Source organism: Oncorhynchus keta, chromosome 10 (genome assembly GCF_023373465.1).
Source record: "Oncorhynchus keta strain PuntledgeMale-10-30-2019 chromosome 10, Oket_V2, whole genome shotgun sequence".
Classification (NCBI taxonomy): domain Eukaryota; kingdom Metazoa; phylum Chordata; class Actinopteri; order Salmoniformes; family Salmonidae; genus Oncorhynchus; species Oncorhynchus keta.
The window spans coordinates 47,004,018-47,031,788 of NC_068430.1; the positions used below are offsets into that span (position 1 = coordinate 47,004,018).

A 27,771-nucleotide genomic window follows, 5' to 3' on the forward strand; every position below is an offset into this window, starting at 1 on the left:
TCCCCCTTTCTCCACCTCTTCTCTCTGCCACGCATATACACAAGCAGGGCTCCCTCTGCCAACCCTCACTCACACACAGCCTCTGTGCAGTCTAGTTAACTTTCCTGGTGCTTTTGGTACTTAGACATTTTGCCTTCATGGAGGACTACCACAAACCCGACCAGCAGACGGTGCAGGCACTCAGGAACATCGCCAACCGCCTCCGAATAAACTGCATCAAGGCTACCACTGCTGCTGGCAGCGGGTAAGACCCTTTAACTCAAACTGACACACACACACACACACACACACACATACACACAGTCGTAAATCTAGGGAAGAGTGTATAAAGACTCCTTCATACACACAGGTGCACATGCACACCCATGTAGAATACAAAATGAAACAGCATGTTTTCTTTTTGTTCTCATGTGAGCTATGGAAAAATGTAACTGAGTTGAAGATGAAATGTAGGGTAACTGGGGTAACTAGCCCCCTAGGGTAGACTGTAGCCGCTTATATCCCTTCATAGTTTGTTTGTCTAAGCAGGACCATCATCCACATACCACATTTTTGACAAAATGTTGCTTTTTTTGTGACAGCAATGGGACATGGTTCTTAAGGGGGGCTGGTTACCCCATGTAACGTCTGATGCTGTGAGTCACTACACATATGTGATGCAGATCAAAACGATAAAGACTTTCTGTAACAATAACATAAAACGTTTATATTTTCCTCAACATCTGTATTTATTGATTTTTATATAGACATACAGTAGCTTGTAGTTAGGTCATCTGTTTATATAGTTTAATTGTAGAACGCTGTATTCTTGAACAATTTACGGATTATTTTGTTTCTTCTATTGAGCAAGATTGATGTATGGCCATTGTGTGGCTCAACATGAGATTATTTCGTCTTTTTCGATATTAGAAAATGTTCCATTGTGAACAACATGAAAGGATACATTTTGCTGTAGTGTCTGAAATTAACTCCTGTATCTGGGGAAAAGAATAGCGAGTCTTCATTTGTCTGACCGCAGGCAGGTAAGCGATGGAGGAGCCCTCTGAGCTTGCGCATCAGTTGTTGGCACGAGACAAAGCGCATATGGAGATAACCCTGGCTGGGATGTGCGCTCCGCCATCTTCGTTGATTTAGATGGGGGATATTGGTCATTAAATATTATTAATAATTACTCCGAAATTACTCTTAGCGTGAACACCCAATTGAAGTTTATTACTAGGCTAGAGTGTAATTATTGTATTAAATAGATAGCCCATGCACAAACAAGTGCGCACGTTGGGTAATTCTGTAAAGAACATATTTCATTGTGATTTTTGTGAAGAAATCACACGTTTATTTGAGAAAGGCTATCATTTATTGCTCAAACACAAACTCCAGCACCCATGAATTCAATCATTCGACCGTAGCCTATACACAAACCATCCACAAATAGACTAAGTGCGCAAGCCTAGACAATAAGCAACTGCCATGCGATTGGTGATTGGAGAAAAACCCCTCCACCAATTTAGGGTAGGGTCCTTGCCAGAATTTCTAAGTTTTATTAAGTTTTTAGAACATCTTACTTAAATCGCCGACTGGAAATGGGAGCTAAATGTTACAAAGGTTTCCACTAGATACAAAGTCAAAATTTGCTGTAGCGTAAAAATGTACATAAAATAAACGCTTTTTGGTTTTATTTTTAGGTTAGGGTTAGGCATTAGGGTTAAGGTTAGGCATTAGGGTTAGGCATTAGGGTTAGGGTTAGGCATTAGGGTTAAGGTTAGGGTTAGGCATTAGGGTTAAGGTTAGGGTTCAAATCCCATTTTAAGAAGATAAATTGTAGAAATGACCTTGTGGCTTAGGTAACTAGTGACGACCATAAGGTTATAAGCCCGGTGATGAATGTGATTCCAAATGGCGCGCTCTGACTGATTGACTAACTGGCTGTCTGACTCGTGCTATTTCCAAAATGGTCCACATTTCTCCCCAGTCACCCATCAACGTACCCCTTGGATGTTGAAATCACTGTAATTGGGAAAAAGAGGGAGCCAATGGGGCATCTCGGTTTGAGCATGGCCCCCTCATCAGTATTTTGGATGAACTATTCCACTCTAATTATTATTACCCATGTTTCCCCATGGTGCCATAGAATTCTTTGGCGAGCTCAGATTTTAGACTGTGCCACTTAAAATCCAGTTCGACTCTGATTGTGTGTGTGTGTGTGTGTGTGTGTGTGTGTGTGTGTGTGTGTGTGTGTGTGTGTGTGTGTGTGTGTGTGTGTGTGTGTGTGTGTGTGTGTGTGTGTGTGTGTGTGTGTGTGTGTGCGTGCGTGCGTGCGTGCGTGCGTGCGTGCGTGCGTGCGTGCGTGCGTGCGTGCGTGCGTGCGTGCGTGCGTGCGTGCGTGCGTGCGTGCGTGCGTGCGTGCGTGCGTGCGTGCGTGCGTGCGTGCGTGTCTATGAGTCTGTCTGCTATGTGAACACCTGTCAGTAACATCCCTAACATCCCCTTAGAAAAGACATGCTATCTATAACCTAAAACGGTCCAATAGGAAAACCCTTTGAATAACCCTTTTTGGATCCAGGTAGAACCCTTTTGATTCCAGTAGAACTCTTGGTTCCATATATAACTTTTTCCACAGATGGTTCTACATGGAACCTAAAGAGTTCTACCTGGAACCAAACAGGTTTTTCCTATGGCGACAACCAAATAACCCTTTTTGAACCCTTGTTCCTAAGCGTGTACTCCTTGTCTCCCAGATATCCCACATCATGCTGCAGCGTTGCAGAGATCATGTCTGTTCTGTTCTTCAACACAATGAAGTACCGCACAGAGGACCCCAAGAACATCAACAATGACCGCTTCATCCTTTCGAAGGTGAGACTATTGGAATTAAACAGAACACTATTGTTGCGTTCTATTACTGTTGTTGTCAGATCCATGTTGTGAGATCCTCCAGCTCACCTCCACTGTTTTGGTTGGGTAAAGGTCACATGACGGTCAGGATCTGCTTCCGTGATACACTTGTGTTACAGCTGGTGTGCGATTGTCATGTGATATGGCAACAGTCATAAGAAGCAGTGTATTTTACACTCCCTGGTTGTGAAAGAGTTACGTGGTTATGTCTTGGGTTGTATTGGAGTAACATGGGTTTTCCTCTCCTTAGGGTCATTCTGCACCGGCCTTGTACTCCATGTGGACAGAGACTGGTTTCCTGAAGGAGAGTGAGCTGCTCTCTCTGTGCCAGGTGGAGTCCAACCTGGAGGGACACCCCACACCTGTGAGTGATAACTACTACTACTACTACACTACTACACTAACCTAAAGGTTAGTGTACACCTCACCTTTAATAGCCTGACAGTTAACCTACGCCTCACCTTTAATAGCCTAGCAGTTAGCACCGTAGAAAAACTGAACATGGAAATGAGTGTTCTTCTTGGACAAGTTCAGGTAGTACCTCACTGAACGTTGATAACTTGTAACCTATAATAATAGCTTAACGTTTTATAACCTACTCAACACATCCTTGCTCTCTGTGGTGATAGTAACAGTCCTGTTCCTGTGTATGTGTTGGAGTTTCAGAAGCAACAGTTTGTGGATGTGGTCACTGGCTCTCTGGGCCAGGGTCTGGGTGTAGCCTGTGGGATGGCCTACACCGGGAAGTACTTTGACAAGTCCAGGTAGGAGTTCACACACATTCACACACAGATTTGTGGTCTTTGCAGGCCTCTGAATTCTAAAGTGTTAAGTATGGACTCAAATACATAATGAGGTATTTTAGAACTCTTAGCGCATAGTGATGCATTTTAATGCTCTTTAGAGCATAGCGAGGTATTTTAGAGCTCTTTTGAGCATAGTGAGATATTTTAGAGCTCTTTAGAGAATAGTGATGTATTTTAATGCTCTTTAGAGCATAGTGAGGTATTTTAGAGCTCTTTTGAGCATAGTGAGATATTTTAGAGCTTTTTAGAGCATAGTGAGATATTTTAGAGCTCTTTAGAGCATAGTGAGCTATTTTAGAGTTCTTTAGGGCACTGTGAGGTTTTTTAAGGTCCTCTGGGTGTGCAGTATCTGCATGCTCTGCTCTTACAATTGTTCTGCTCTAATAACCACAGCCCCTGCGGCCACAACTCAGTTATTTTTACCATCCAGACAGATTCTGTCTCAGAATCCAATTCAGACTTTACATTAGTATTCATCACTCAGTCTATTGTTCAAAATCAGACTCACATTCCCCAGTCTAATACAGGTTTTGTCTCAGAATGAGGAATGCGGATCTCTGATATGTGGAATGTGGATATTGCCAGTCCTGAAAATATGCCCTGCCCTGGATAGATTTGTGCTAGAGGAGGATTTTGTGTGGGTGGTGGTTGAAAATGATGCCATAAGCAGATTATCAGGCCATTTAATTCAAATATGAGCATTTGCTTTGTTCAAAGGGGTCTGTGTGGCTAGAAGCCTCAGTCAGCGTAGATGTAAGGGAATGCAGTAAGTGGGATAAAGGGAGAGGTAAAGGTTACCAATTTCCCGTTGTGGGAGAGGGCTTTCACAATTCCCAGGGGGCGTTCAATCCGTTCTGTCACTTCAGGGGAAATGGATGAATTTGACTTGAAAGGTTTCATAGAGCACTATTTGGTGTTGAGTAGAATGATAATTTGATCTTTCCACTTCTTGAATCTACACTGTTTAAAAAGGTACGATCTAGAACCTAAAAGGGTCCTTCGGCTGTCCCCACAGGAGAACCCTTTGAAGAACCCTTTTTGGTTCCAGGTAGAACAATTTTCGGTTCCATGTATAACGTTTTCCACAGAGGGTTCTCAATGGAACCCAAAAGGGTTCTACACGAAACCCATAAAAGGGTTCTCCTATGGGGACAGCTGAAGAACCCTTTTGTAAAAAAAACATTCTAAGAGTGTATACACGCGCATATGTGCGCACACGGCACACGGCACACACACACACACACACACACACACACACACACACACACACACACACACACACACACACACACACACACACACACACACACACACACACACACACACACACACACACACACACACACGCACACACACACCCCTGTCTCACCTCCCCATCCCTCTCTCTTGCCAAGCTACCATGTGTTCTGCCTTCTGGGGGATGGGGAGCTGTCTGAGGGGGCAGTGTGGGAAGCCATGTCCTTTGCCTCTTACTACCAGCTGGACAACCTGGTGGCCATCTTGGATATCAACCGCCTGGGCCAGACCGACCCAGCGCCTCTGCAGCACCACGTGGAGAAGTACCAGAAACGCTGCGAGGCCTTTGGGTGAGTGTGTGTGTGTGTGTGTGTGTGTGTGTGTGTGTGTGTGTGTGTGTGTGTGTGTGTGTGTGTGTGTGTGTGTGTGTGTGTGTGTGCGTGCGTGAAAGTGGGTTCACGAGTGAGAAGGACAGAGTGAATAAGAGAGGTAGAGATCCTCTTTATCAATGTAATGACAGCGAGAGAAAGTCTATTAATGTGTGAAGGCACATGTCAACATTAGTGGGCATGTGTGGAATTGTTTGTTCATGAGTGTATGAGAAAGAGAAAGTGTGTGAATGCCTTTTCCATATGTGATATGGGTTTTCTGACGTGAGTGTTGCTGTCTACAGTTGGCATGCCATCATCGTGGATGGGCACAGTGTGGAGGAGCTGTGTAAGGCTCTGAGCCAGGCTCGTCACCAGCCCACTGCCATTATCGCCAAGACCACCAAGGGCAAGGGAATCCCAGGTACTCTCACCCTCGTATGGCTATTGGCTACATCCTATCACTCATACCTGTTAATGGGCTAACCTCTCAGTATGGTGTGTAAAGTATATAAGGTTGATTGATTTTAGATTTTTCCTGACCATGTGACCTGACTCCAGGTCTGGGGGTTTTCCCCGTCAGGAGATCACATCGTCAGGCTAAAACCCCTGGGCCTAAATATCCATTCAAATGTTACTGTGTATCAGTGGTGGAAAAAGTACCCAACTGTCATACTGTACTTGAGTAAAAGTAAAAATACCTTAATAGAAAATGACTCAAGTAAAAGTAAAAGTCACCCAGTAAAATTCTACTTGAGGAAAAGTCTAAAAGAGTTTGGTTTAAAACATACTTAGATATCAAAGATTAAAGTATAATACATTTTAAATTCCTTATATTTAGCATCCAGATGGCACCATTTTCTTGTATTGTTAATTTACGGAAAGCCACAGGCACACTCCAACATTCAGACATAATTTAAAATGAAGCATGGGTGTTTAGTGAGTCTGCCAGATCAGAGGCAGTAGGGATGACCAGGGATGTTCGGTTGACAAGTGCTTGAATTAGACTATGAGTACTTTGGCTGACAAGGAAAATGTATGGAGTAATTTGTACAATATTTGCTTAAAGAATGTAGTGAAGTAAAAGTAAAAGTAGTCAAAAATATAAATGGTAAAGTAAACTACAGATACCGCCCCAAAAACAACTTAAGTACTACTTTAAATTATTTTTACTTAAAGTACTTTACACCACCGCTGTGTATACAGCATGTGTGTATTCTAGTATTATGTCTGTCTGCATTTACCAGCTGTGGAAGATAAGATGGGCTGGCATGCCAAGCCCCTGTCCAAGGACATGGCTGAGGGAGTCGTGAAGGATCTGCAGGCGCGCATCATGAACAGCAGCAAGCGCCTGTACCCCACCACGCCCGTAGAGGATGCCCCGCCAGTCAGCCTGCGCAACGTCCGCATGCCCAGCTCACCCGCCTACAAGCAGGGAGAGAAGGTAACATACAGTACATGCATCTCACCATATACTGTACATATGTGGTTGTACAAATTATCCCAGGAATATTGACTCACCCTATAGTCGCAAACATTATATCATAATAGAAGCAGTCACTCACACCTTAGATTGACTACTGTCAGAGAGAAGATGGTATAATGATACATGAACAAACAGGCAGAAAAATGTACTTATTCATGACTGACTGGTTGATTGATTCGTTGATTTGTTGATTGACTGGTTGTATTTCTCAACAGATTTCCACCAGGAAGGCCTATGGCATGGCCCTGGCTAAGTTGGGCCGTTATAATGAGCGTGTGGTGGTCCTGGATGGAGACACCAACAACTTCACTTACTCAGAGATATTCAAGAACGAACACCCCAACCGCTTTGTTGAGTGCTACATTGCGCAGCAGAACATGGTATGAAATTAACCCTAACCCTAACCCTTACTCAGACCTGAACCCTATTGAGTTTTAATTGATTTTCTCTTTATCACATACAGTACCAGTTAAAAGTTTGGACACATCTAATCATTCAAGGGTTTTTCTTAATTTTTACTATTTTCTACATTGTATAATAATACTGAAAACATCAAAACTATTAAATAACACATATGGAATCATGTAGTAATAAAAAAAAAGTGTTAAACAACTCAAAATCTATTTTATATTTGAGATTCTTCAAAGTAGCCACCCTTTGCCTTGATGACAGCTTTGCACATTCTTGGCATTCTCTAAACCAGCTTCACCTGGAATGCTTTTCCAATAATCTTGAAGGAGTTCTCACATATGCTGAGCACTTGTTGGCTGCTTTTCCTTCACTCTGCGGTCTAACTAATCCCAAACCATCTCAATTGGGTTGAGGTCGGGTGATTGTGGAGGCCAGGTCATCTGATGCAGGCCTCCATAACTCTCCTTCTTGGTCAAATAGCCCTCACACAGCCTGGATGTGTGTTGGGTCATTGTCATGTTGAAAAACAAATGATAGTCCCACTAAGCGCCAATCAGATGAGATGGCTTATCGCTGCAGAATGCTGTTGTAGCCATGCTGGTTGAGTGTGCCTTGAATTCGAAACAAATCACTGACAGTGTCACCAGCAAAGCACCCCCACACCATCACACTTCCTCCTCCATGCTTCATGGTGGGAACCACACTTGCGGAGATCAACCGTTCACCTACTCTGCGTCTCACAAAGACACGGCGGTTGGAACCAAAAATCTGAAATTTGGACTCATCAAACCAAAGGACATATTTCTACCAGTCGAATGTCCATTGCTCGTGTTTCTTGGCCCAAGTCTCTTCTTCTTATTTGTGCAGAAATTTGACCATAAAGGCCTGATTCACGCTGATGTTGAGATGTGTCTGTTACTTGAACTCTGTGAAGCATTTATTTGGGCTGCAATTTCTGAGGCTGGTAACTCTAATGAACTTATCCTCTGCAGCAGAGGTAACTCTGGGTCTTCCTTTCCTGTTGTGGTCCTCATGAGAGCCAGTTACTTGAAGTAACTTTCAAAGCTCTTTACAGTTAACGGATTGACTGACCTTCATGTCTTAAAGTAATGATAGACTGCTGTTTCTATTTGCTTATTTTAGCTGTTTTTGCCATAATATGGTCTTGGTCATTAGAAGGAAAGGAAATAAATTCGACAAATTAACTTTTAACAAAGCACACCTGTTAATTGAAATGCATTCCAGGTGACTACCTCATGAAGCTGGTTGAGAGAATGCCAAGAGTGTACAAAGCTGTCATCAAGGCAAAGTGTTGTTACTTTGAAGAATCTCAAATATAAAATATATTTTGATTTGTTTAACACTTTTTTGGTTACTACATGATTCCATATGTGTTATTTCATAGTTTGGATGTCTTCACTATTATTCTACAATGTAGAAAATAGTAAAAACCCCGGAATGAGTAGGTGTGTCCAAACTTTTGACTGGTACTGTATACGGAGCCAATTATGACCATTCTATAAACCCAGACAACACTTTTTCTAAGTAAACCAAGCTTTTAAAAGCCAACCTGTTTTAAAATTACTTCTAAATTATGCTTTTGGTTTAAAAAAAATCTATTCAGCATTGTTAAAACATTGCAGCAGCATTTCGTGGCTCAGATTAGCGGTCCTCTCTCCTCTGCCTCTGTCTCTCTCGCTGATGCTCAACCGAATGCCTTGTCCCTAGACCTGGGTTCAAATACTATTTGAAATCTTTAAGATACTTTGAGCATTTTTTCTCTAGCCTGTTTGAAGTGCCAAATGGTGGGGCTTTACAGTTTCTGGATGAATCTGTTGGCCCATTAAGCCAGACATGCTCAATCAAGCACAGATAAAGTATTTGAAATGATCTCAAATAGTATTTGAACCCTTGCTCTGCCTGTCACAAATTTTGCTGATGCTGATTTGCTATAACAAAATGCCTCTTTACTTCTGTTCAGACCACTGACTCGTTGAGCGAATTACGCCTCTCTCAGGTCTGATTAGCTGAATAAAAACTTCTCTCTCTCAGTGTTACAGAGGTTGGCCTGATGAATAATGGATGTTGGTCCATCCATAATGTAACGCTGGAGAGAGAGACATGACCCACTTACAATACACCATGCCAAGCATCCTCTCTCCTACATTCTCCCTCCACTGTGCTTCCTCCTCCAATGCCTCACCACGCTTCCTCCTTCCACCATGCTTCCTCCCTCCACACAGCTGGCTGGTTTGTCATCTTGAGGATTTGAACCAGTGACCTTTCAGTTACAGGCCCAGCACTCTAACTGCTAGGCTACCTACCCTCTATTCCTATCCTCTCATTGCAATCGGACTTTAGATTAACATTTTGGGAGAGTTGTCATTCAGGCCTGGCTGTATTACTGTGCTGCTGCTGTTTGGCTCGTTCCTCCTGCAGCAGCAGCCTGGCAGCCTGTTCAGGTCAGTGCTGTGTTTGATGAACAGTCGTTATGACAGTTATGCTGAGCTGTGAAGTGAAATATGAATCAGTGTGAGGAGGGTGGGTGTGGCCGTCTGGCTGATCTGACTGTCTTACTGACTGGTTGGGTGACTGACTGACTGACCGGATGGATGGTTGGTTGGCTGACTGACTGACTAATTGGCTGCCTGGTTGACTGGCTAACTCAATGACTGACTTTTTTATTTTATTTTATTTAACTAGGCAAGTCAGTTAAAAACAAATTCTTATTTACAATGACGGCCTAGGAACAGTGGGTTAATAACTGGCTTTTTCAGGGGCAGAACGACAGATTTTTACCTTGTCAGCTCGGGGATTTAATCTAGCAACCTTTCGGTTACTGGCCCAACGCTCTAACCACTAGGCTACCTGCTGCCCCTGACTGACTGACTGACTGAATGGATGGCTGACTCACTGCCTGGCTGACTCGCTGGCTTGCTGGCTGATAATACCATTGTTATAAAGATGATTGTGCAGAATAAAGTTAGATTGGCAGGTTCAAATGAGACAGACAGATTGTCTAATGGGGAATCTTTAATATTGATAAGAGAATAATGAGAGAATCAGAGGTACTGCTGTTCATGTTATGACTTATTTATGACTGCATTATGTATGGCATGGTTGAATACTCGTTTCGGATTTGCTTGAAGTGCATTCTAGAGCATGCATTATTTCCCTTTATAAACTGGATGGTTCGAGCTCTGAGTGTTGATTGGCTGACAGCCGTGGGATATATCAGACCATATACCACGGGTATGACAAAACATGTATTTTTACTGCTCTAATTATGTTGGTAACCAGTTTATAATAGCGATAAGGCACCTAGGGGGTTTGTGGCATATGGCCAATATATCACGGCTAAGGGCTGTATGCAGGCACTCTGTGTTGCGCCTTGCTTAAGAACAGCCCTTAGCCGTGGTATGTTGGCCATATACCACATCCCCCTCAGGCCTTATTGCTTAAATAATGCACGGTATATCAGCAAGGTAGAATTCAATGGCTGTAGTTATTTCTTACATGTTCTACGTTTGAGCTGCTTTTGAAATAAAAAGTCGAATTGAAAACATTATTGGCATTGTTGAATTCAATTCTCATAATAGCAAGCTAGGACTGATGGTTTGGTTAGTTAAACTTGCAAGTCTGTTTGTTTGGTTACCAAGGCAACTGCTGTAGCTATCTAGTAAACTTGCTAGCTGCTTGTTGAACACATTTCTACCTGCAAATGAACACATTTCCAGCAGCAAATGTTTTAAATTATAGCCATGGCATAGTATAAAAGGGATAATCAACTCGGGCTCTATGCGTTTCATGGAAGACAATGCAACTCTGTGAAGGTCATTTCCACTCCGCTATAGCACGTTGTGGAACACACCTTCCACGTTGTTCATTGTTTTCCATAGAAGGCATTGTCCCTCGTTGATTATCAGTTACTCATGTCATCATTGGAGTCATGCGTATTTGAATACAGCATTAAAGGGGCAATCTGCTGTTCAAACAATCACATAGAGAGAAAGAGACCGGGACACACAAGGAAAGAGAGAGAGAGACAGAGACACACAAAGAAAGAGAATAATGATCATGTCAATGGCAAGAGCGCTATCCTCTTTGTCCAGGTTAGATGTGGGGCAGAAGGAAATTGGATAATAGTACTTCTATCTGGTACTGATATGGAATAGGAACGAGTCCAATGGCAACTCAGAGGTTTAGACAGCCACGGTGAAGAGAAGAGCAGGGGGATCGGGGAGGGCTTTTGAGAAATGAAACAGGAAATGACAACTTGTGAGAGAGAAGCACGCCGCTGATTCCTCCCATATGGTACCATAAACTTGTGTGCTTTTGGACTGACTGACTTCTCACTGACTTTTACATAGCGTAAGTCTGGGTTTCTGGGAGGCGTGACCCCTCATTTTGATTTTGATTCGCTCAGCAGTCATTGTCCCCGTGGAGACCTCACTTAACCCCTTTGTATTTTTCCAGTCTAGGGTGACCACATGTCTACCTTTTGGCCCTTTATCCTACATCTCGCAACCAAACCATCACGTGCCGCACTTTATTAACAAATGAAAACACTACTCATTTACCAAACAGATTGTCCTGTATTTCAATCAAACGTCCCATTTGTTTGACGACAATTGACATTTCAACCTGTCTTTTTTGCAGTCACATGGCACTTTTCACAAGGTATACAGTGCCTTTAGAAAGCATACGTACCCATTGTCCACTTTGTGTTGTGTTAAAGCCTGATTTTAAAATGGATTAAACATAGATATTTTTGTCACTTGCCTACACACACAGCCCATAATGTAAATGTTGAATTGTGTTTTTCAAAATGTTTACTAATGAATGAAACATGAAAAGCTGAAATGTCTTGAGTTCATAAGTATTCAAGCACTTTGTTATGGAAAGTCGAAATAGTTCAGGAGTAAAAATGTGCTTACCAAGTCACATGTTAAGTTGCATGGACTCACTCTGTGTGCAATAATAGTGTTAACATGATTTTTGAATACCTACCTCATCCCTGTACCTCACACATACAATTATCTGTAAGGTCCCTCAGTCGAACAGTGAATTTCAAACACAGATTCAACTACACATACCAAGGAGGTTTTCAAATGCCTCACGAAGGAGAGAACCTATTGGTAGAAAAAAAAACACACATTGAAAATCACTTTGAGCATTGTGAAGCTGTTAGTTATCTCTACCATGTAACCACGCCAGCCCAGGACCTCCACATCCGGCTTCTTCACCTGCGGGGTCGTCTGAGACCAGCCACCCAGACAGCTGGTGAAACTGAGGAGTATTTCTGTCTGTAGTAAAGCCCTTTTGTGGCGAAAAACCTACTCTGATTGGCTGAGCCTGGCTCCCCAGTGGGTTGGCCAATGCCCTCCCAAGCCCACCAATGACTGTGCCCCTGCCCATTCATGTGAAATCCATGGATTAGGGCCTAATGAGATCATTTAAATTAACTGATTTTCGTATATATGAACTTAAATAACCCAGGAAAATCTTGAAATTGTTGCATTTTGCCATATTTTTGTTCAGTGTATATACAGTACCAGTCAAAAGTTTGACCACACCTACTCATTCAAGGGTTTTTCTTTATTTTTACTATGTTCTACATTGTAGAATAATAGTGAAGACATCAAAACTATGAAGTAACACATATGGAATCATAAAGTAACTAAAAATGTGTTAAACAAAAACAAAATATGTTTTATTTTTGAGTAGCCACCCTTTTCCTTTGACAGCTTTGCACACTCTTGGCATTCTCTCAACCAGCTTCATGAGGTAGTCACATGGAATGCATTTCAATTAACAAATGTGCTTGTTAAAAGTTCATTTGTGGAATTTATTTCCTTCTTAATGCGTTTGAGCCAATCAGTTGTCTTGTGACAAGGTAGAGGTGGTATACAGAAGATAGCCTTATTTGGTAAAAGACCAAGTCCACATTATGGCAAGAACAGCTCAAATAAGCCAAGAGAAATGACAGTCCATCGCTACTTTAAGACATGAAGGTCAATCATTGCGGAAAATGTCAAGTGCAGTCGCAAAACCCATCAAGCGTTATGATGAAACTGGCTCTCATGAGGACCGCCACAAGAAAGGAAGACGTAGAGTTATATCTGCTGCAGAGGATAAGTTCATTACAGTTACCAACATCAGAAATTGCAGCCCAAATAAATGCTCACAGAGTTCAAGTTTATTTACTAGGCAAGTCAATTAACAACAAATTCTTACTTACAATGACGGCCTTGGAACAGTGGGTTAACTGCCTTGTTCAGGGGCAGAACAACAGATTTTTACCTTGTCAGCTCAGGGATTAGATCTTGCAACTTTTCGTTTACTGGCCCAACGCTCTAACCACTAATCTACCTGTCGCCCGAAACAGCAACATCTCAACATAAACTGTTCAGATGAGACTGTGAATCAGTCCATCATTGTAGAATTGCTGCAAAGAAACCACTACTAAAGCACACCAATAAGAAGAGGATGCTTGCTTGGGCAAAGAAACATGAGCAATGGACATTAGACGGGTGGAAATCTGTCCTGTCTGATGAGTCCAAATTGGAGATTTATGGTTCCAACCACTGTGTCTTTGTGAGATGCAAAGTAGGTGAACGGATGATCTCTGCATGTGTGGTTACCGCCGTGAAGCATGGAGGAGGTGTGATGGTGTGGTAGAGCTTTGCTGGTGACACTGTCTGTGATTTAGTTAGAATTCAAGGCACACTTAAACATGGCTACCACAGCATTGTGCAGTGATACGCCATCCCATCTGATTTGCGCTTAGTGGGACTATCATTTGTTTTTCAACAGGACAATGACCCAAAACACACCTCCAGGCTGTGTAACTGCTATTTGACCAAGAAGGAGAGTGATGGAGTGCTTGCATTAGATGACCTGGCCTCCACAATCACCCGACCTCAACTCAATTGAGATGGTTTGGGATTAGTTGGACCGCAGAGTGAAGGAAAAGCAGCCAACAAGTGCTCAGCATATCTGGAAACTCCTTCAAGATTGATGGAGGTGCCAATGTGCGGTCTCCCAAAACACGGGGGGTTGATATCCGAGGACACACTGAAAAAGAGTGAGATGGAGTGAGGAATGCACCAGGGAGTTCTGTGCTTATTCGGCCCCGGCTAGATAGCGACTGCACTCGTGTGGTTGGTGGGTGCAATGTTGGCTAAGGTACTTCCCTATTTCCTGATTCAGGCATTCTCTATGCCCATTGGTTTGGGAATGTTATCTGGAGGATAGGCTGATGGAGACCCCCAGTAGGTCGCAGAAGGCTCGCCACACCCTGGAGATGAACTGGCATCCCCGATCTGAAACGATGTCTTCCGGGATCCCACACAGACGAAACACATGTTGGAACATGCACTTAGCCATTTCCATGGCATTAGGTAGATGCGGAAGGGGGATGAGTCGGCACATCTTGGAGAACCGGTCCACTACAACAAAGTCTGGCAGACCAGTGAGGAAATCCATGGCGATGTGGGACCATGGTCTGTGTGGTGTAGGTAAATACTTGAGCACAGACGGGACAGGAAAGAATGTAATCTCAACCCCTCCTGGTGTCAACACGAAACCTAGGAAGGTTACCGTAGTAACGTGAATGGTGCTCTTCTCAGCCTTGACATAAAGATGGTGGTCCTGTAGCCGTTGGAGGACCTGTTGCACATGTTGTACGTGTTCTGCAATGGAATGAGAGTAGATCAAGATATGATTTACATTTACATTTAAGTCATTTAGCAGATGCTCTTATCCAGAGCGACTTACAAATTGGTGCATTCACCTTATGACATCCAGTGGAACAGCCACTTTACAATAGTGCATCTAAATCTTTTAAGGGGGTGAGAAGGATTACTTTATCCTATCCTAGGTATTCCTTAAAGAGGTGGGGTTTCAGGTGTCTCCGGAAGGTGGTGATTGACTCCGCTGTCCTGGCGTCGTGGGGAGTTTGTTCCACCATTGGGGGCCAGAGCAGCGAACAGTTTTGACTGGGCTGGGCGGGAACTGTACTTCCTCAGTGGTAGGGAGGCGAGCAGGCCAGAGGTGGATGAACGCAGTGCCCTTGTTTGGGTGTAGGGCCTGATCAGAGCCTGGAGGTACTGAGGTGCCGTTCCCCTCACAGCTCCGTAGGCAAGCACCATGGTCTTGTAGCGGATGCGAGCTTCAACTGGAAGCCAGTGGAGAGAGCGGAGGAGCGGGGTGACGTGAGAGAACTTGGGAAGGTTGAACACCAGACGGGCTGCGGCGTTCTGGATGAGTTGTAGGGGTTTAATGGCACAGGCAGGGAGCCCAGCCAACAGCGAGTTGCAGTAATCCAGACGGGAGATGACAAGTGCCTGGATTAGGACCTGCGCCGCTTCCTGAGTGAGGCAGGGCCGTACTCTGCGGATGTTGTAGAGCATGCCACCGCCTTGATGTTAGTTGAGAACGACAGGGTGTTGTCCAGGATCACGCCAAGGTTCTTAGCGCTCTGGGAGGAGGACACAATGGAGTTGTCAACCGTGATGGCGAGATCATGGAACGGGCAGTCCTTCCCCGGGAGGAAGAGCAGCTCCGTCTTGCCGAGGTTCAGCTTGAGGTGGTGATCCGTCATCCACACTGATATGTCTGCCAGACATGCAGAGATGTGATTCGCCACCTGGTCATCAGAAGGGGGAAAGGAGAAGATTAATTGTGTGTCGTCTGCATAGCAATGATAGGAGAGACCATGTGAGGTTATGACAGAGCCAAGTGACTTGGTGTATAGCGAGAATAGGAGAGGGCCTAGAACCGAGCCCTGGGGGACACCAGTGGTGAGAGCGCGTGGTGAGGAGACAGATTCTCGCCACGCCACCTGGTAGGAGCGACCTGTCAGGTAGGACGCAATCCAAGCGTGGGCCGCGCCGGAGATGCCCAACTCGGAGAGGGTGGAGAGGAGGATCTGATGGTTCACAGTATCGAAGGCAGCCGATAGGTCTAGAAGGATGAGAGCAGAGGAGAGAGAGTTAGCTTTAGCAGTGCGGAGCGCCTCCGTGATACAGAGAAGAGCAGTCTCAGTTGAATGACTAGTCTTGAAACCTGACTGATTTGGATCAAGAAGGTCATTCTGAGAGAGATAACGGGAGAGCTGGCCAAGGACGGCACGTTCAAGAGTTTTGGAGAGAAAAGAAAGAAGGGATACTGGTCTGTAATTGATGACATCGGAGGGATCGAGTGTAGGTTTTTTCAGAAGGGGTGCAACTCTCGCTCTCTTGAAGACGGAAGGGACGTAGCCAGCGGTCAGGGATGAGTTGATGAGCGAGGTGAGGTAAGGGAGAAGGTCTCCGGAAATGGTCTGGAGAAGAGAGGAGGGGATAGGGTCAAGCGGGCAGGTTGTTGGGCGGCCAGCCGTCACAAGACGCGAGATTTCATCTGGAGAGAGAGGGGAGAAAGAGGTCAGAGCACAGGGTAGGGCAGTGTGAGCAGAACCAGCGGTGTCGTTTGACTTAGCAAACGAGGATCGGATGTCGTCGACCTTCTTTTCAAAATGGTTGACGAAGTCATCTGCAGAGAGGGAGGAGGGGGGAGGGGAGGAGGATTCAGGAGGGAGGAGAAGGTGGCAAAGAGCTTCCTAGGGTTAGAGGCAGATGCTTGGAATTTAGAGTGGTAGAAAGTGGCTTTAGCAGCAGAGACAGAGGAGGAAAATGTAGAGAGGAGGGAGTGAAAGGATGCCAGGTCCGCAGGGAGGCGAGTTTTCCTCCATTTCCGCTCGGCTGCCCGGAGCCTTGTTCTGTGAGCTCGCAATGAGTCGTCGAGCCACGGAGCGGGAGGGAGGACCGAGCCGGCCTGGAGGATAGGGGACATAGAGAGTCAAAGGATGCAGAAAGGCAGGAGAGGAGGGTTGAGGAGGCAGAATCAGGAGATAGGTTGGAGAAGGTTTGAGCAGAGGGAAGAGATGATAGGATGGAAGAGGAGAGAGTAGCGGGGGAGAGAGAGCGAAGGTTGGGACGGCGCGATACCATCCGAGTAGGGGCAGTGTGGGAAGTGTTGGATGAGAGCGAGAGGGAAAAGGATACAAGGTAGTGGTCGGAGACTTGGAGGGAGTTGCAATGAGGTTAGTGGAAGAACAGCACCTAGTAAAGATGAGGTCGAGCGTATTGCCTGCCTTGTGAGTAGGGGGGGAAGGTGAGAGGGTGAGGTCAAAAGAGGAGAGGAGTGGAAAGAAGGAGGCAGAGAGGAATGAGTCAAAGGTAGACGTGGGGAGGTTAAAGTCGCCCAGAACTGTGAGAGGTGAGCCGTCCTCAGGAAAGGAGCTTATCAAGGCATCAAGCTCATTGATGAACTCTCCGAGGGGACCTGGAGGGTGATAAATGATAAGGATGTTAAGCTTGAAAGGGCTGGTAACTGTGACAACTTATATATCGTCAACGTACATGATGGGGAACTGGTTGATCATGTCCTGGAAAACTTAATTCATGAAGGACTGGAAGACTGCAGGAGCATTGGTGAGACCGTAGGGCATAATCAGGTATTCGTAGTGACCCTTAGCGGTGATGAATGCCGTCTTCCACTCATCCCCACTTTGGATACGGACCAGGTTGTAAGCACTACGTAGGTCCAGTTTAGAGTAGATGGTAGCCTGTCCAACTTGTTCTAGTGCGGCTGGAATCAGAGGGAAGCGATTCTTGATGGTAAGGTCATTGAGGGGTCGGTAATCTATGCAGGGACGGAGACTATTCATTTTCACAAAGAAGAAACTGGATGCAGCCGGAGACGTGGATGGACCAATGAATCCCATGTTGAGGGCCTCTTCTATATAGGTGTCCATAGCCGCGTTCTCTGGGATGGACAGGGGATAGATCTGACCCTTAAGAGGCTATGCCCCAGGAAGGAGGTCGATCATGCAGTCCTCTGGGTGATGAGGGGAGCAGAATGGATGCCTTTGTCTTGCTGAAGACACTCTGGAACTGGGCATATACAGGTGGGATGTGGGCTGGAATGGCAGACTCCGATTCTTCTATAGAGGTGGCTCAACAGGGTAGATTGAAGCAGTACTCAAAACAGGCGGGAGACCATGAGAGCAGTTCCCCCCGCCAGGAGATGGCAGGGTCATGAAGACTTAGCCAGCGGTGACCGAGGATGAGGGATTATTTAGGCAAAGATAATACCATTAACTGAATGACCTCAGAGTGAAGGAGGCCAATCTGAAGGGTGATACTGTCTGTCATTTGAGTCACAAGACCTGTTCCGAGAGGTTGTCCGACCAGAGCATTAATCCTAAAGGGAGGATTAACAGGGATTAGTTTGAGTCTTCACTGTTGTGCCAATTGTTCTTCAATGAAATTACCTGCGGCCCCCGAGTCCACTAGTCCCTCCGTAAACTGAGTGATCCCATTACCAGAAAGATGTGCCGGGATACCAAACTGCCTTTTGGCAATTTTCAAAAACGCAGATGTGCTTACCCGGGGGGAAGTGGAGAAGTTGTGGTCACCCCTTTGTGGGGGGGTTGGGGGGGGTTACTCTCTTTACAATAGAGGCACAGGTTTTCACATAGCCTCCAATGTCTCTCGGCAGGCGTTAGAGGGTTGCGGCTGAGTTGCATGGGTTCGGGGCTATTAGACCGTGGTGGATGAGAGAAGGGTGTGGAAAACTCATAGGCCATGGGAGACTGTATAGGTCTGCGGTCCACCAGTTTGGTTGCCAATGGATATGGACATCCGGATGTATTGGTTTAGGTCAGTTAAATCTCTGCTGGCCAGTTTGGTCAGTAACTCCTGATTTATTCCCCTCCGGTAGACTGTAAGGAGCACTAGTTTACTCCATCCTCTGCTGGCAGCCATGGTGCGAAACTCAAGGGCATACTCAGTGGTGGAGCAACAGCCCTGTCGCAGCTCACATAACAGGTCCCCAGTGTGACAACCTGAAACGGAATGGTCTAACACCTCCTTGAAGAGGGCGTGGAAACGTAATTCAGAGGACAGATCAGAACTTTGAGCGGCCCACAGGGCTGTGACTCAATCCAGAGCTTTGCCTGTGAGTAGGGAGATGATGAAGTCCATCCTGTCTTTGTCAGAGGTGAAGTCAGCGGGGTGATGGTCTATGTACAGGTTACATTGCATGAGAAATCTTTGTACAGTACCAGCCGTCGTAATTATTAGGCATGGATATGGGGGGGTGTTGAGAGGTGGTTGTGGTTCCTCATATCAGTGAAGCAAGAATGGACTTGCGAAGGAGGTCGCAGAGTTCATCGATTCGTTCCTCCTGTCGGGCTAGACGTAGCTGCAGCTCTGCTGAATCCATCTGTCGTTTTTGGTGAGGTATTCTGTAATGAACACAATGGGAGATGGAGAGCTGGTTTCAAGCGCAGATGTGTGTTTATTACAGCAGGTGTTTATTGTTGACCTCTTGCGACGAGCAAACCTGTATCCGGGAGCGTAATCAATAGCCTCAAATGCATTAGCATAACGCAGCGGACATAAATACCCCTAGAGACTTTTCCTATTCATGAAAATCGCAAATGAAATAAATATATTCAAACACAAGCTTAGCCTTTTGTTAACAACACTGTCATCTCAGATTTTCAAAATATGGTTTACAGCCAATGCTAGACAAGCTTTTGTGTACGTTTATCATGGCATAATGCTATGCTAGGCTCTGCTGGCAGCAGGCAACATTTTCATGAAAATAAGAAAAGCAACCAAATTAAATAATTTACCTTTGAAGTACTTCAGATGCTTTCACTCAGGAGACTCTCAGTTAGATAGCAAATGTTCCTTTTTTTTAATATTATTTTTGTAGGCGAAATAGCTCCCGTTTCTTCATCATGCTTGGCTGAGAAATCGACCGGAAAATGCTGCAACTATAACGCCAAACTTTTTTCAAAATTTGCTCCATAATATCGACAGAATCATGGCAAACGTTGTTTAGGATCCATCCTCAAGGTCTTTTTAACATATATAGTCGATGATATATCCGTCGAGGCAATTGGTTTCTCATAAGAAGCGATTGGAAAAATGGCGACCTCAGTATTTTACGCGAGATTTTCTGCGGGAGACACCATGTGGCCACATGCCCTTTACAGCCATTCTCCAATGGAAATGCCTAAAAAGATGTCACAATGCTGTAGACACCTTAGGGAATAAGTGGAAAACGTAAACTCATTCGTACCTCATTCACAGCCATATAAAGAGTCATTGGCATGAAGCGGTTTCAAAAAATGCGGCACTTCCTGGTTGGATTTTTATCTGGGTTTCGCCTGTAACATCAGTTCTGTGGCACCCACAGACAATATCTTTGCAGTTTTGGAAACGTCAGAGTGTTTTCTTTCCAAAGCTGTCAATTATATGCATAGTCAAGCATCTTTTTGTGACAAAATATCTTGTTTAAAACGGGAACGTTTTTCATCCAAATTTTTTATTTGCGCCCCCTAATGCATAACTGGTTTTAAAGGACCACAGGAGGAGGCAGGTAGCTGGGTCCAGGGGAAGGCAGAAATTCATACACAGAGGGTTCAAAAAGACAACAGTACAGGCAGGGAAAAGGCAAGTAACTTTGTCCACGACATCAGGCAATAGGTTGATAACAGGAAATCTGAAGTACAGGCAGGGAATAGGCAAAAGGCGTCATTAGTGAGGCAGGCAAAAACATACACGGGAGGATAAAGTACGGGAAACAGAGCTCAGACGAGATGTGTGTCACAAAACAAATTATTGCTCACAATTATGGTGTGGAAAGAACTGAACTAAATAGTGTGTGATAATGACATACAGGTGTGTGATCAGAATTCAGGTGATTGGGATCTGGAGAGTGATCTGCGTTCAGATCTATGTGTTTGAGAGTGTGAGTTGGAAGCAGACGTTACAGTGCAATGCTGTCATCAAGGCAAAGGGTGGCTACTTTGAAGAATCTCTCATATAAAATCTATTTGAATTTGTTTAACACTTTTTTGGTTACTACATGATTCCATATGTGTTATTTAATAGTTCTGATGTCTTCAATATTGTAATACAATGTAGAAAAAAAAATAATAATAAGGAATAGGGTGCCATTTGGGACGCACCCCTTGTAAATGTATTGAGAGTTACTTGGAAGATGAAATATTGTTCTGCCATCAGCTTCATTAAAATAATGTCCATCCATTATTCTCAGTAATTAATCTCCCTAAAGTCACCAGCCGCCACTGTTATAGTGTGATGTAACTCCTCTCTTCTCCTTATCCCTCTAGGTGAGTGTTGCCACTGGCTGCGCTGCCCGTGAGAGGAACGTTGTGTACGCCAGCACCCTGGCCTCCTTCTTCACCCGGGCCTACGACCAGCTCCGCATGGCTGCCATCTCAGAGAGCAACATCAACTTGTGTGGCTCCCACTGTGGCCTGTCCATTGGTGAGTCTGTCTGATCCTCCCCCAAACAAACCCCGGGCACACTCCCAAATCCTCACTCCACTCCACGCCACTCCCACAACCACCCACCATCACCCCCATACACTGCAATCTGCAACCTGTCACCAAAGATGGTGGATAAATGAAGATAGTTCACTCAAGCCGTTTACCATTGAAAAAATCTATTATGTTCCTGTCTGCTTAACTGGGTGTGTCTCACATAAACAACAACGCAATAGCAGCTGGGTCTGGTTTACTTAGTTAATTGACTTTCATTGAACCTGTAAAAAAGCAGCAAGTGGGATGTCTCACTTCCTCTTCCATCTCTGTCACCTCAACGAATGTTCACTATTAACTGCCTGTGTGAGTGGTCGTGCACCTCCTCCAGGACTGCCAGAAATGCCAGGTTGCGCAGAGACGCAAGAGATTGAACTTCACTGAGTTCACCCCGTTAGTTTTCACTTTATAGATCAATGTTTTTTCTGTGATTGAATCAACATTATATCAGCCCCTTTTCAATGCAACAAACCAAAACAAATCCAACTTTGCAAGATTTGGTCTGTGATTTTGTTGTAGGGAGAGCAAGAGCGCAAAGGAGAATTATATTGTTAGTCAGGTAAAAATCTTATGTCTTAATAAAAAGGAGCAATGTTGTATTTTGAGACAGGCTTGAATATGCAAATAAGTCAATATGCAGAGGGATAGCCTACATTCATTGTCTAATTCTCTGTATAGTAATAATAATACATTTTATTTTGTAAAGTGGTTTCTTGTATCATACAACACAATAAAATGCCATTTTACAGTCCCCTATTTGGCCCATGGTGTTACAGACCAAGTAAAAAATCATGAATGTCAAGCCCTTCATAATGTAAAAATGTTTTTAAACGTCTCATGCAATGTAGGCCTGCATTGAACACCACACATAGGCTATATCACAGAAATCAAAAGCTATTTCCATGTGAAAATGTAATAGGATTTGCCCCATTGGTTTTGTTGGTAGGCTTACATTATGCTGAAATAGCCACAATAGCCTAATGGCTACTGTCTAAAACTGTAAATTTGCTCTGTGCCACCAACAAATTGAGGGAACATTAGTCACACAACCCCACTCTTTCTCCAGTGACTCTACCCCCTCTCTCACTCTCTTCACTCTTTCTATTGGCTCCTCACGTCAAAGCACCCTCAAATGGTACTGAATTCCCAACGTGACTGTCCATCTCGTGCGGTTGATCCAAGTTCCTCTCTTTCTTTTTCCCCACTTCTGTGTTTTCCTCCTCACCTCCTTCACCCCCTGAGGTCCCCTAACCTCCCTCTCCCCCCCTGACCCCGTCTGTCCTGGATGCTGTCACCTTCACCAGGGGACCTGATGCCCCTCTCCTCTGTTAGTCCCTCAGGTACACTGCATGCCACTCTCTCTACGTCCGTCTGTCCTACTGTCTGTCTGTCCTATTGTCCGCATTCTTGTCTGTCTGCCTGTCTTATACACCTGCATGTCAGTCCACCTAGCCTTTAGCTTTATATTGGGTTGAAATCATATTTGAAATCTTTTGCTTGAGCCTTCCTGGAGTCTTGGCTGGATGTGATTTGCACCAGGAAATCTCAATAAAGAGCAACACATAGTATTTTCTTTCTACGTTACAACATTTTGGAAGGAAATGAATCTAGTTGAGTGTTCCAGGAGAGGACGGTCCATCTCAGATGGGTCTAGAGGACTTGGCCATGTTTAGAGCCATCCCCATGGCAACCATCTTCTACCCCAGCGATGGTGTGTCTATTGAGAAGGCAGTGGAGCTGGCCGCCAGCACAAAGGTACTCATAATCCCTCCCACCAAAATGCTATTAGTTCTTATCCCCTCACACCAAATGTTATTGGCCCTCCAGCATTGACGCATCTCCCTATGCCCCTGCTCCAACACAAGAGGGTATGCTTTGTGTTCAAACCCTCAAATGTATGACCATAGTATTCTATTCTCTTTTCTAAGGGTGTTTGCTACATCAGAACCAGCCACCCCGAGAACCCAATCATCTACAGCAGCAACGAGGACTTCCATGTTGGACAGGCTAAGGTGAACTCTTTTCTATATTACATTAACCACACAGGCTATCACAGCCTTGGATAAACCACATAAATTTCCACCTACTTCCAGACATGAGCTGATTAGTTAGATGATTAGTTTAATCAGTTCTACAGCATCCATATTAGGAACTCCCTCACTGAGGAAGTATTTTTTTATATATTTTTTTACCTTTATTTAACCAGGCAAGTCAGTTTAGAACACATTCTTATTTTCAATGACGGCCTGGGAACAGTGGGTTAACTGCCTGTTCAGGGGCAGAACTCGCAACCTTCCGGTTAATAGTCCAACGCTCTAACGACTAGGCTACGCTGCCGTCTGACAACTGAAAGAGTTCCTATTATGGATGCCGTACAAGTGATGGCTTTGAATGGCTTCAAATTAACATATAGAGGGTTGTCTTTGAGTGGAATATAAACAATGAATCTCTCATTCAATAGTCTAGCTTTATGAGGTGCTTTATGAGATGTGCTGAAACCTTGTTGTTAACTCATCCCTGTCCATCTCAGGTGGTGTACCAGAGCGCGGAGGACAAGGTGACCGTGATCGGAGCAGGGATCACCCTACATGAGGCCTTGGCTGCAGCTGAGATGCTCAAGAAAGGTACAGTACAACTACAGCCAGATTTGAAGAAATACTTGGAACCCAGAACCGAACAGTATAGGGATTTGATGATTCCTGGCTGTGGCCATTCTCTCTTTTCTGCATGCTCTAATATTGGCTACATGCGTTAATGAATTTGCTATTGAATCCAATCCATTCATTAGTTTTGGCGCACAACTTCTATATCCTATAAGTGTTGACCTTTCTCAATTATATGTTCAAGCTTATCCTGTTTATAAAGTTTATATCCCTCTCTATATCTGAACCTCGTTGTTTGAAGGTTTTAATGCCATTCTCTGTATAGTTGCTTGAATCTTGTTCTCGTTTCTCCACTGAAACACACTACTTGGGGTTTCACAATTACGGCAACTTTCCCAAAATTCCCAGGTTTTCCATAAATCCTGGATGGAGTATTCTAGATTTTCCCTTCTGATTCCAGGAATATTCTAACCAGGATTTCTGGAAAACCTTTGGAGTTTCCAATCCTATACACTACTGTTGATAAACACTATGTTTCCCACCTTGTTGTTTTCCCAGAGAGGATCTTCATCAGGGTGATCGACCCATTCACCATCAAACCCCTGGACTCCAAGACCATCATTGAGCACACGCGCCAGACCAGGGGCCGGATCCTCACCGTGGAGGACCACTACTATGAAGGTATGCTTTTCGCGACCAGAGTTCCAACCTTACGTACTATTTTTTGCTAGAACACCAGGAAGTTAGAGAAGGAGATAGACACAGAGGGGTTAGACAGGAAAATTATAAAGATGGGGCTCAAACCCGTTGCCAGTGGTATGCTTGGTCAGGAGCCTTTCTGCTACACCAGAATCTGGCACTCAAGAATAATTGTATGTCATTTAGCCGTATATATTGCAACCTGGCAACCTGTCATTTTTCTGCATTGTTTATTGATATACAGACGGTATCCTCTCATTGGCTCAGAGATGATGCGGTGGCATGTTCTCATTAGCTTGAGAGGCATAGCGGGTTTTACACTGTCATAGTGGGCATGGGCAAGACATATTCTGTTCATTTTGTTTTCTGAGGAGGAAGACTGTCTGTCTGTGTGTGTGTGTGTGTGTGTGTGTGTGTGTGTGTGTGTGTGTGTGTGTGTGTGTGTGTGTGTGTGTGTGTGTGTGTGTGTGTGTGTGTGTGTGTGTGTGTGTGTGTGTGTGTGTGTGTGTGTGTGTGTGTGCATGCGTGTGTGAAGGCCAGGGAGGCAGAGTGCTGTCAGATTTCCTTAGTGGAGCGTGTGCCGATGGGGATTCTGTGACCTAGATCAAAGATGTGTAGCAGTAGCAACCCCCTCTCTACCCCCTAAGGGGGAGAGACTGCACTCTTAGGAAAAATGGTTCCAAAAGGGTTATTCAGCTGTCCCCCTACGAGAAGCCTTTTTTGTTCCATGTAGAACCATTTTGGTCCCAGGTAGAACCCTTTTCAGTTCCATGTAGAACCCTTTCCCCACAGAGGGTTCTACATTGAACCAAAAATGATTATACCTGGGACCAAAAAGGGTTCTAACTGAAACCAAAAATAGTTATGCAAAGTGTTCTCCTATGGGGGCCACCAAAGAACCCATTTAGGTTCAAGATAGCACCTTTTTTCTAAGTGTCGGGATAGCAGGAGAGAAAAGAGAGAGTGAAAGAATGAGAGGGTGAGAATATGGTGGGGAAAGATGGCGAGGGAGTGTACGGCGACAGATATAGACCAATGGCTTCATCTTCAAGATCTCAAGACCAATGAGTGACCTCCGCTAGACATCTCCAGGCACAGATCTAGGATCAGTTTATCATCTGGAATCAAAAAGCTTTACTATTAGAGGGTGGAAAAATCTGTTTGAGCTCAATGTCATTCTAAATTACTCCTGGGGAGTGTATCAGAGCTGGGGGAAGGATTGCTGTCATTTCAAATTGACTTAATGAAATTGGATTGACCCCAATCCTTTTGCAGAGATGCTTCCTTAACCTTCTCACTCTCATGTATTTAATTTAATGTTGCTGTTCCTCAGGTGGCCTGGGGGAGGCAGTATGCTCAGCGGTGGTGAATGAGCAGGGCTTCACCCTGCAGCGTCTGGCGGTGGCCCACGTCCCGCGCAGTGGCAAGCCCAGCGAGCTGCTCAAGATCTACGGCATCGACCGTGAAGCCATTTGCCAGGCCGTCAGGAAGATGCTCAGTGGCTCCGCCAACGCCAAGTAGCTCTACCCCTGCCTGCATAAGCTATGCCCCACCCAGCCCAGCCCCCATTCTACCACCCCTGAGAAAAATAGAGACATTGTTCCATGTCACCACCCACGCCTGGTAAACCCCCCACTGTGAAAGCCCCGTCCCCTATGTGTTTACTAAAGTAACGTGAGTTCGTGCTGTATGTACAATTTGAAGTAACAGTTACACATTTCACTTTTTTTCTCTCACACACATGCATACAATACACACACAACCCTACTCCCACTTCCTGGTAATTATGGGTAATCCCAGGGTCAAGGAGTCAACTTCAGAAATTAAAGTCAGAGGTCGTCAAACTCGGCTGGCAGGTGTAGACATTCTGCAAACCATACAATGCAATAAAGACTATACATGTTGTGACTCAATGTAGGCACCTTTATTTGATGCTCATGTGTTTTTAAAACTCTTCCCAGTTGATATGTTCAACCAAAACACAACCAGCAGCTGTTTGAATACTTTTATATTGTTCTGATGATGTAACTCTAAAGACAGGGTGGGGCAGCTGGTAGTGAAATGTAAGTGTCGTCTCCATGACAACCATCTCGGGAAAATGTCATGTTTGTAAAACGTAGTCCAAGAAGGAAAAAAAAACAAAAGATGATCAAATGAAAATGTATGTGGGCTACAAATATCAGGAGTGAAAGTGAAAAATCCATACAGTTTGATACAGTTTGATCCATATGTCTCTCTATACCACAACCCAAACACGTTACTGGACAGCTTGTGTTAGCACACATGTTGGTTTTAAACATCCTTTTATCTCTACAACTCAGGTGTAGACTAGATAAACACATATGGGGTCAGATAACTGCCAAAATGTAAAAGCTTTTGACACATATTTAACTCCATATTAACACCTTTTACCTGCATGAGCAAACCAACAGTGTGTTAAAACGAGCCGTCTGAACATACCAATAATTTTTCTATGAGCAAATGAATGTCCACTATAGCAAACAGTTGGACCTGGAGGTGAGGAAGAGGGACACAGGGCCAGTTAGGGCTTAGAGCAGGGTTGGGGTTAATTCCATTTCAATTCAATTCAGTCATATCAGGATGTAAATTGAAATGGAATTTACCCCAGCCCTAGCTTAGAAACGGTCTCTGTGCTTGTGGTCATGGTGATGTTGGGAGCATGCAGTTACATCTGAACTGTGAAGCTAAAACAAACACCTCATTTGTTACTTGAACTTTTGTATGTACCTTATACTTTCATCTATTAAAGCCCTCTGCATTTGAGTTTGAGAGTTCACTACTATTTCCGGGTGTTTCTTTGACTGTGTGCGTGCAAATGTATCGTAGCGTGTCTATTGAAAAAGG

The 27,771-nt window shown here is 44.5% G+C and overlaps 1 protein-coding gene across 2 annotated transcripts; it reads left to right on the top strand.

Moving 5' to 3' along the window:
• Window positions 1–27,703, top strand: LOC118372824 (transketolase-like). Of its 2 annotated transcripts, none has more exons than XM_052527220.1 (14): window positions 1–244; window positions 2,736–2,853; window positions 3,143–3,256; window positions 3,559–3,656; window positions 5,093–5,284; window positions 5,608–5,726; window positions 6,550–6,746; window positions 7,004–7,168; window positions 21,394–21,550; window positions 23,229–23,359; window positions 23,533–23,616; window positions 24,135–24,228; window positions 24,766–24,888; window positions 26,240–27,703. In XM_052527220.1, the coding sequence occupies exons 1-14, from the start codon at window positions 138–140 to the stop codon at window positions 26,425–26,427; spliced, it is 1,887 nt and encodes a 628-aa protein (XP_052383180.1). In that variant the 5' UTR covers window positions 1–137; the 3' UTR covers window positions 26,428–27,703. The 2 variants fall into 2 exon arrangements, with proteins under 2 accessions (XP_052383180.1, XP_052383179.1); XM_052527219.1 differs by having other exon boundaries at window positions 3,143–3,255; window positions 3,543–3,656.
• The last annotated feature ends 68 nt before the right edge of the window (window positions 27,704–27,771 follow it).

Bases quoted from the DNA above. Each gene is read 5' to 3' on its own strand.
- LOC118372824 (XM_052527219.1), top strand. From the start codon at position 138: ATGGAGGACTACCACAAACCCGACCAGCAGACGGTGCAGGCACTCAGG. The intron at 3,256-3,542 runs TGTGAGTGATAA...TGTTCCTGTGTA, and splicing joins CTGGAGGGACACCCCACACC to TGTGTTGGAGTTTCAGAAGC. The intron at 6,747-7,003 runs GTAACATACAGT...ATTTCTCAACAG, and splicing joins CCTACAAGCAGGGAGAGAAG to ATTTCCACCAGGAAGGCCTA.